Genomic DNA, 9,784 nt, shown 5'->3' with positions numbered 1-9,784 from the left:
TTGGATGTGGCACTGGCCTGGAATTTGATCTTGGCAGGGCAAGAGTTATCTCTGAAAGAAGTGGTGAGAAAATTCTCGCTTGACTTCCCTTCCCCACCTGCCTTTAAGTTCCTGAGTCATGGAAATGAAAATCTCCTTGGCATACGCCCATGGTTTGGGCTAGAGGGTGTGGAAGAAGCTATGATTGGATTCTCGAAGCCTGTGGTTGTGATAAGAACATACTGTACCGGAAGAAACAAATGTTAACCTTGCTGGAGAGTAGAAGGTTTGTTATCTCTAGCGTTTATCCAGCTGATACTCGAGCGAAACAGCAGGCTTGTGTCCTACCATGGCCAATTCCTAATTACCAGCTAATGTGGCATTTGTTTTCTTGTGCTTTATTTGTAGGTTTGAAAGAAACTTTTGGACTGTGAATTGAGGCATTGGGTATGTAAATTTAAATTTTGTGCTTCCCCTCCTACCCCCCCCTCCCTTCCCTTTACCATGTTGAATGAAATGTTTCATTAGACCCAGCTGGAATTTGTTTTCAGGAGAGCAGCTGCTCTGTAGAAAATGCTGTATGTTTATATGCCACTGGGGAAGGAGGAGGAGCTGGGGTTGTGGGAGAAGGTTGATCATGGAGGAATTTGACACTGAAGATGCATATTCCAGCCCAAACTTCAGGCAAAGAGAGACATGGGTTCTCCAGGGTGCTGGCTGGGAGAACACCTCTGAGATAGGTTAACAGATGTTTTGTTGGGGGAAGACTTCATGTTCCTCGACAAACCCAAGCTTCGTTCACTGGGAGAGACAAGGCTGGTGGTGTGGGTAGCAGCCCAGCAGGTCAGATGAGTTCTGTCCCTCACTGCCACCACGGATTGATTGGGAAACTGTGGACAGGTCTTCTCCAGAGTGGCTGCCACTTGGGAGCAGGAAATAGTTTGCTGGTGGGTGAGGGCTGGTGCTCCACTTTGGGATTGTTCAGATGTTGAAATCATTTAGCTTCAGTTGGGTCCTTCAAGACTTATTTTGATTCCCATTACTGCCTTTGCAGCCAGCCAGCAGACAGATAAGGGGGATGGCTCCTGAGGAAGACCTGAAGGCTGGGAAGCTGTGTTGGCGGCTTCATGGAGATGAGCCTGAGTGCTGGTGGGAGGAGTGGGCTGGGGTGGAGCTGCCATGGGTGAGGCAGGGAGAAAGAGGAGCTGGTTAGCTAATCCTCAGGAGGGTCTGGTTGCCTTCACCTTCCAGCTTGCTGGGTGGGACTGAGACATGCTGGGTGTCGCTGCTGGCCTAGAGACCTCACCAGGCAGCCTGGCAGGCACTTGGCTTGATGCAGGACTGTTTGTTGTGGTACCCAGGAGCTAGTGCTGTCTCTACCAGGGGCAGCTGGCTATCTGACCACGTCCCAGAGCAGCAGCTGTCTCTTTGCTGGGTGTAGAGTGCTCCCTAGCTGCATCCCCAGTCCCATCATCCTCCTGCTTCTGTTTTGAGCAGACTCAAGATGGCCTCGCCAGCAGACAGCTGCATCCAGTTCACCCGCCATGCGAGTGATGTCCTCCTTAATCTCAACCGCCTTAGGAGCCGGGATATCCTGACTGACGTCGTCATCATTGTGAACCGGGAGCAGTTCAGAGCCCACAAAACAGTCCTGATGGCCTGCAGGTGAGAGCAGGGTGTTGTCGTCCCCCCCTCTGGCTACACTGTTGTATCCCTCGGGAGGCTCGTGGGCTTTACAGATAGGGAGACAGACAAAGAGAAGCAGAACTGAAAAGGAGCTGCCAAGAAATTTGTACCTGCAATGGGATTAAAGCCAAGAACCTTTATCTCCAGCACAGTGCTCACACCTCTCTTCTTGCATGCCCACACCTCTCTTCTCCTTGCACATGCCAATATCTGCCCATGGAGACAAACAGGAGCACAGCAGCACATCCCTGAAGGCAAAGGCAAGCACTCTGCAGAGACAGGACACGAGAGGGGAGGGAGGGCTGGATGCTCACTGGGGTGGGCAAGTCCTCTGTGACTGCAATGTCCCCTGCTACTGCTATTTTTAGAGCTATTCCTCCCTGACTCCCAGACTGCTGTCTGCACCCACCTTTTCCCATTTTAAAAAAAATTTTTTTTCATGCCTGGTGGGGTCTGAAATCCCTTTCCAGCTCCTAGAATTGCTGGAACTGCTTCCTAGTGAACACTAATTAACATTCCACCATTGCCCAGTTGGATTACAGCAGATGCCTTCCAGGGTCTCCTGCTGACAAGGTATAAAGATTTGAAAAACCAAGGTTTGACTGTTGAGATGTCTGAAGAATGTTTTGCCAACATTTCCTTTTTTTTCTTTGGTTGTTTTTTTTTTTCCTCCCTGATTCAAGAGCAAGTGTGAATGCCCCAAGAAGCTTCTGAAAGAAATGACTCACAGTGGGAAGGGGGTGGTGGTAGGAACAACAACAACAACAAAAAGGGGAATTTCTAAATGGAGGCAGTGGGGAGTTGTTGAGCAGGTGAGATGTAAAAGCAGGCTGTTCCAGTTGAGAAAAGTGCAGTGCAGAAGATGCTTACTAAGTTGAGAAACCAAGCTTGATAATAAGGGGGAAGCTCAAGGAATTCTGTAACTGCCTCCTCCTCCCTTCCCATTCACAAACCCCTCTGTGCTAAGGGATTTCAGACAAATTTTCCTTTTTCCCTCTGAATTGTCATAACACTACCTTCTCTCCTGTCTCCTCTCTGTAGTGGCCTCTTCTACAGCATCTTCACTGACCAGCTCAAGTGCAACTTGAATGTTATTAACCTGGACCCTGAAATCAATCCAGAGGGGTTTTGTATCCTCTTGGACTTCATGTATACATCCCGCTTGAACTTGAGGGAGAACAATATCATGGCCGTGATGGCCACAGCACTGTACCTGCAGATGGAGCACGTGGTTGATACCTGCCGAAGGTTTGTCAAGTCTAGGTGAGCTCCGGGAGTGAACTTTGGAGAGCCTGGGATGGTGTGTTTGAGTGGGAGGGGGAAGAACTGACAAAGCATCTGCAAACTTATCCTGAAAATGACTGTCTCTCTCTCCTTTTTGCCTGGTTCCAGTGAAGCAGAGATGGTGCCTGCTGTGAAGACCCCAAGGGAAGAGTTTTTGGCTGGACGAATGCTGAGCCACCCAGAGGTGATGGCTTATCGGAGCAGAGATGTCTCAGAGAACAGCATGCCTCTCCAAAACGGGTCCCTCTGCAATGGGAGGGCTTTTGCACCTGGCTTGATCAATAGTTTGTCTGGATCCCCCATTTCCTACCATGGATACAGCCCTCTCCCTCTAAACAGCTTCCTTGTGGACGATGAGTTGCGGGAGATGAGGATGCCTCTCTCCGAACTCTCAAGGGCAGGTGCCTTCCCCAAGGAGAGGATTCTGCCATGTGACAGCTCCAGGACAATCCCCACCGAGTACATGAGAACCATTACTGACATCTCGGCCAACATGTGCCATGCTACCATCTATGCTCCAAAAGAAGGTGCTGCTGAAGAAGCCAGGAGTGACATGCACTACAGCGCAGCCTCTGGCCCCAAACCTGTTGTCCCTTCGATCCGGAACAATCCCTATTTCTCTTGTGACAAAGTGGCCAAAGAGGAGGAACGGACCTCTTCAGAGGATGAGATCAGCCAGCACTTTGAGCCCACCACCACCCCCCTGGACCGCAAGGGACTTATCAGCCCCCAGAGCCCCCAGAAGTCAGACTGTCAGCCTAACTCGCCAACCGAGTCCAGCAGCAGCAAGAATGCCCGTATCAGCCAGAGCTCCACCTCCCTCTTCACCAAGAGCCCCACAGATGCCAAAGCCTGCAACTGGAAGAAGTATAAGTTCATTGTCCTCAACTCTCTCAATCAGAGCACCAAGCAAGACAGTGCTGACCAGAATGAGATGGGAACCCTCTCTCCTCGCACTTACATGCCCATGTCCACTTGCCAGCAGTCCATGGAGCCAGAGCATCTCAACGTGCAATCCCCCACCAAGATGAGCGTGAATGGAGAAGACTCTACTATCCCACAAGCAAGCAGACTCAACAATATCGTTAACAGGTGAGATGATTCCCTCGCTGTCATGTGAGACGGGGCTCCCTGTGATGTTGGTGAGGATTAGGAAGTGTGTAAAATAGCTGTAGCATTAGGCTGGGGAGTCCAGCCACAAGCAGGTAGAAGCCTCTGCATTTGATGGAGCACTGCCAGTGACACCAGCTAGGTGACACCTGTTCCCTCCTTAGTAGTGTTAGCCTGGCCTGGAGATGGAATTGGGACCACTGGGTCAGGAATCCCTTGCTTCACTTCAGCAGCTCTGGATAGTTTCTGAATTTGCACAACATGATTTTTCACCAGACTCCCTGTGCCTCCAGCTTTTGATTGGCTGTAAGCCTCGGAGAGGCCAAACTACCAGGGAACAGTATGCTGTCTTCTGTACTTGGATGTTCTTAGACATCCTTGAGGTTGCTTGATGATGGGCACCTGTAGCATTGAGGCTCAGGGACCTTTTGTTGGTCAGGGCTCTTCTGTGCATCTCACCACAAAAGTGGCCCCATAAAACACGGCTGTCCCTTGTGTCTGGAAGGGTGCAAACAAAGGCCCAGTAGCTCAAGCACAGCGAGAGCCTTCTCATGGCTTTGTGCTTTGCTGTCCTTCCACAGGTCCCGGGATGGGTCCCCTCGGAGCAGCGAAGGGCAGTCCCCGCTGTACATGCATTCGTCGAAGTGCAGCTCCTGTGGCTGCCAGTCCCCACAACATGCTGAGATGTGCCTTCATACCCCTGGCTCAAACTTTGGAGAGGAGATGGGGGAAACCCAGTCTGAATACTCTGACTCCAGCTGCGGTGAGTCTTGCATCTCTAGTCATCTTTTTTAACCAGCAGGCAAGGGGGCTGTGCACTCTGGGGACCCATACAACCAGTGTCCTGTGTCAGGCAGTCAGACCTGTCCCTGATGCTGGTGGATCCCAAGGTACTTTGCAGTTCCCTCCTAACTGGCTGACCAGCTGTGTACATGCGTGTGGGGGACAGGCGCACATGGGAATTACTTCCTTCCTCCCCTTGCCCAGCACTGTCCAGATGCCTTGGGCAGGGAGTTAGTCACCTGCTTCAAACTTGGCAGCCAAGGACAGGAAACATAGTGCACCCCACCCCATCAGAACCACAGGAGAACAAGCTTGGCATATGTAATGACCCTAATGGGGATTGGGCAAGATGGTGTGTCTCATGTATCTGTCATGATACCTTCATTATCAGGGAGCACAACGTGCACATCTGGAGAAATGCAGATAATGAAGCTTGCAATCTCATTGCAAAACTCTACAAGCCCAGAGACAAGTATCTGTGCACCCATCTGCCTGTAGCTCAGGGAGGAGGAATGCAGAATTGTCACCTGTGGTGTGGGCACAGATCCACAGAGGGATCCATCACAGTGGTGATGCTCAAAGCTACATACAGCATTTAAGAGTTAGGCACTCCCCTACTGGAGGGACTTGTCTTCTGTGTCAGATGATTATGGTCTTCCTATGATTAAGGAAGACTTCTGTACATGTAAAGGTTTAAGATCTCTAAAGGTGCTGGAGTTACTCCAGAACTGAGCATCCATCCTTCAGAAGATGCCTGATAACTTGGGTGCCTCTCTGGACCTCTCTGAAAGATGTCCAGGTGAAATGCTGGCTTTCTGGAAGCAGCTTCTGTCTCACCAAAGGAGAGATGGCTCATGGTGGCTTTGTTCTCAAGCCATGCATGGTGTTGCTTTGTGCATAAGGAGGTCAGGAGATAATGGCAAGGGGCAGGCACCATTGAGCACAAATGTCTGGGCTTGTCTCCTTGTTCCAAAACTTGTTCTGGTTTCCCCTCTTCACCATCCCAACCTCATCCTAAAGCCCATCAAGGAGGTAGCCCATGCCTTGCCCATCTCATTGCTCTTCTCTCTGCTCTCCCAGAGAATGGAGCCTTCTTTTGCAATGAGTGTGACTGCCGGTTCTCTGAGGAAGCCTCTCTCAAGAGACACTCTCTGCAAGTCCACAGTGACAAGCCCTACAAGTGTGACCGCTGCCAGGCCTCCTTCCGCTACAAGGGGAACCTTGCCAGCCACAAAACCGTCCACACAGGTACAGTGTCAGCCATGGGGACATCTTACTGGGCAGGCTGCAGGTTGCTGGGCATGCGGGTGTTTACAGCTGGGTTCATCCCACACATGGTGTCCCCAGCTCTGTCATCTGCTGTCCCCCAACGGGAAGAGCAAGATGCTTTTCTTAGCACTGCCAGGGAGCACCGAACCTGGGAATGGGGAAGATAACTCCTGGCCTAGCAGCAGGGCTGGAGTTTCAGCTCCTTTACTGTAAAGCACTGAGCACTGCCATTTCTAAAGGCAGCTCTGCAAATTGCATGGCTGGGAGCAGATGCATGGCCTCCAGGTTACCTTATGATAGACTTAAAAAAACACTTAGGAGTAAGTCTGGGATATTTCAACCCCCCCTACATCCTAGAAATCCAGATTGTTTCTAGCCTGGCAGAAACTCTGCTGATGGGAAAATCTGTGAACAGACGGACTCTGTGAATCAGCACAATGAAAGCTGAGAAAGGAAGGGGATATTAAGGGTTTAGTCATTTGCTGACAAACCTGGGGATTTTTTTTCATGCTTTTATTAATGCTGAACATGTCAACAACCAGTCTGGTGGCTGGGGAAGGGAAGTCTGTGCTAATGACTTGGTGCTGCTGAACTGTGTTAGGAATAAAGTCCAGCAGCCTCAGCTGAGCTCCAGGAGGGCTGTGCAGGTGGGTGAGACAACACAAGTGCCAGGGCAGGGCTCAAGGGTGTGTAGGGTCAGAGCATGGAAACAAAAATGGCAGGAAGGGGGAGGTGATGGCTGTTCCTTTGAGTTCACCCTTCAGCCATTCTAAAGAAACTAGTTAAAACCTTTTTCCAGCTCCATCCATCACCAGAAAGTCAGGCAGGGCCAGCAGAGGTGAATGTAGCTGAATGATACTTGGGAGCTGGGTTGCTGGGCTCTCCGCTCCATCAGGTCTTCTTGCTCTTCTGAAGAGGTGATGAATGGCTGAGGTAGGATGTGCTGGGGACCACAAAGAGTCTTAAAAGAACCAAGTGGCCCTGAATGGCTTGTCATGGCTGTAGGGAGACACAGGTGCCAGCTGCTGTTGCAGGGCCAGGAGGAACAATACTGTTAATCCTTGCTGGCAGAGCTGCCCAGCTTTCTCTTGCCCTGAAGGCTGCAGCTCCCAATTCTAAAAAAAGGTACCTGCAGTGCCTGGGTGCCCCCTGAGCTCACTCTCCTCTGGGGACACACCGAGCTGTCCTGACCAATGCTGCTTATCCAGCCATCTCCAAAAGCAACAGGAGCCAGGGCTAGTGCTTCATAACATGGGGTCTGGCACTTGAAGGGACTTAAGTTTGGGGAGCACCATGGATTGCAGGGGCTGAGCATGCCAGCACTTCATCCCTCACCCTTTCTTTTGGGCTCCACAGGAGAAAAGCCGTATCGCTGCAACATCTGCGGGGCGCAGTTCAACCGGCCGGCCAACCTGAAAACTCACACACGCATCCACTCCGGAGAGAAACCCTACAAGTGCGAGACCTGCGGGGCCAGATTCGTTCAGGTGCGTGTGGTCTCTGGGACCTGCAGTGTCTGGGGAGGTGACACACAGACACACCTCCTGCCCAAGACCACTGCTGCTTCATAGCAGGGCGGAGGCTGATGGGCTGTGCTTGCTGCCTTGGACAGCTCTTTCCATGGTGTTGTGGGGCAAACAGGAGCCTCAAGGTTCGTTTGGGCCAGTTTGGCTTAGTAGGAAGCCTGACTGCTGGTTTCAGCTTCTCTCCTCCATTTGCTGATAAAGATTGGAGATAGCAGACCTTAAGCATGTGGCCCTGACTCCCAGCTACAACCCAGTAGACCAAAAAAGAGGCAAATGGGCAGAACCCTGGTGGGATTCTTGTGCTCTTGGTGGGGTGTGCTCATCCCTGGGACTGTCCTCACCCAGAGCTGCTCTCTCTAGGTGGCCCACCTCCGTGCTCACGTGCTCATTCACACCGGGGAGAAGCCATACCCCTGTGAGATCTGTGGCACACGCTTCCGGCACCTGCAGACCCTCAAAAGTCACCTTCGAATCCACACAGGAGAGAAACCTTATCATGTGAGTGACCCTGCTTTTTTCTTGTTTCTTTTTTTTTTTTTTTTTGGTGGGGGAGGAGGGTTGGCTGGGTGCTCTCATCTGGGACTGGGGGAGGATGCTGCCAAACCTGGGGGACTGGGAAGACACCAGGGCATTCACATGGGCTGATTGCAGCACCCCAATGCCCTTTGCCATCTTCATGAGATCCCAAGGTCATGTCCCTGCTCCTCATGCCCCATCCTCCTCTCATGCTTTGGCTGATGCTGATGTGCTGTTTTGTCGTGAGCGGCTGCATTGGAAACACTGACGTGCAGCTCAGGCTGAGTGTGTCTTAGCTGCTCTTCTTTTTTCCTCACTTCATCTGGAAGAAGGTCACACTTCTCCAAATAGCTGTGGCTTAAATTACAGATGTTGGCTGTGTGTAAGGATGGGGAAAGGAGCAGACAAGCCTGGCCTGGGGTCCCTGTGCTAGTGTCACCTGCATTCAGTGAGCAGCCTGGCCTGCCTTGCTTGCAGCCCTGGGGGTTCCCAGCTCTCTGAGCCTCTCTGGCTTTCCCCATCCACTAGAGACAGAACTGAAGCAGGGTTTTGTGTCCAAACATTCCTCTGGAGCCATCCAAGGGTCAAAAGTAGCTCCTGAAATAGCCCTGGAGCTGATTTGAGTATTTAGGTAAGGAGCTTGGCCCTACATCCATCAGAGCCAGGGTCTTCTCCTAAGGGACCTCAGCCATTGTGCATCCCATAAAGTGAAACATGGGATGGGGTGTCCCCGGCTGCCACTTCTACTGCATCCCCACTTTTCCCTTGTCCACTGGTATCATGGGGTGGCTGGTGGAGGAGGGACATTGGCCACGGGACTCCCCTACCATCTCTGCCATCACATTTCACACCGTGTGCCTTTGCCTCTCTCCGCGCAGTGTGAGAAGTGCAACCTGCATTTCCGCCACAAAAGCCAGCTGCGGCTCCACCTCCGGCAGAAGCACGGGGCCATCACCAACACCAAGGTGCAGTATCGCATCTCGGGCAGCGAGGTGCCTCCAGAGCTCCCCAAAGCCTGCTGAAGGCAGATTTCCAAGGAGGAGGTCGTCTTGTGGGCTGGGGGGTTGGGGGGGGGCGGGGGAGGAGCTGTCCAAAGGATACTTGCAACACTTTACAAGGAAAAAAAAAAACAGAACAAAAACAAGGAAAAAAAAAAGAGGAAAAAAAGAAAAATGAAAAAAATGAATCACATGATGGAGTGCCTCTAAACCCATACTGCAGATAGGTGGAAAAAACATGAGAAATTAAAAAATTTTTAAAAAATTACAAATACACGGGTTTTATTTTTCCCAGTTATGTGAAACAAAAAAAAGAAAAATAGAATTATTCAGATCTTACTGTATATAAACCATTAAAAAAAATTAAAAATAGTCATTTTAAATGTCTGTGCAGTGGAGTGTTGATAAACTCTGGAGTCTAAACCTTCACAGCCTTTGCCGTTTGAAGATGAGGAATGTAATGTTGATTTATGGGAACAGATTTTTTTTCTTTTGTATGCAAAATGTGTGTTCTTTTAAAGAGAAAGTATGCTATTAAAGAGAGGGCTTTAACTTTTTTAACCAAAGGTGAAGGAATCTATGGCAGAGTTGTAAATATATATAGATATAAATATATAAATATATATATAAAAT

At 50.5% G+C, this 9,784-nt stretch overlaps 1 protein-coding gene across 1 annotated transcript in view; it reads left to right on the top strand.

Annotated features, from left to right (window-relative positions):
• The first annotated feature begins 385 nt into the window (after window positions 1-385).
• Window positions 386-9,784, top strand: part of BCL6 (B-cell CLL/lymphoma 6) — a 10,012-nt gene continuing 613 nt past the window's right edge. The window contains exons 1-9 of the mRNA XM_009999825.1: window positions 386-426; window positions 1,477-1,644; window positions 2,707-2,928; window positions 3,058-4,041; window positions 4,641-4,822; window positions 5,923-6,090; window positions 7,468-7,598; window positions 7,998-8,135; window positions 9,032-9,196. Coding sequence (XP_009998127.1) covers window positions 1,484-1,644; window positions 2,707-2,928; window positions 3,058-4,041; window positions 4,641-4,822; window positions 5,923-6,090; window positions 7,468-7,598; window positions 7,998-8,135; window positions 9,032-9,175 — 2,130 coding nt within the window. The 5' untranslated portion in view covers window positions 386-426; window positions 1,477-1,483 and the 3' untranslated portion in view covers window positions 9,176-9,196. The remainder of the gene's footprint in view (window positions 427-1,476; window positions 1,645-2,706; window positions 2,929-3,057; window positions 4,042-4,640; window positions 4,823-5,922; window positions 6,091-7,467; window positions 7,599-7,997; window positions 8,136-9,031; window positions 9,197-9,784) is intronic.

Source organism: Chaetura pelagica, unplaced genomic scaffold, assembly GCF_000747805.2.
Source record: "Chaetura pelagica isolate M959 unplaced genomic scaffold, ChaPel_1.0 scaffold20, whole genome shotgun sequence".
Classification (NCBI taxonomy): Eukaryota; Metazoa; Chordata; class Aves; order Apodiformes; family Apodidae; genus Chaetura; species Chaetura pelagica.
The sequence above is the reverse complement of the archived record's forward strand: the minus strand, read 5'-3'. Positions and strand labels throughout refer to the sequence as shown.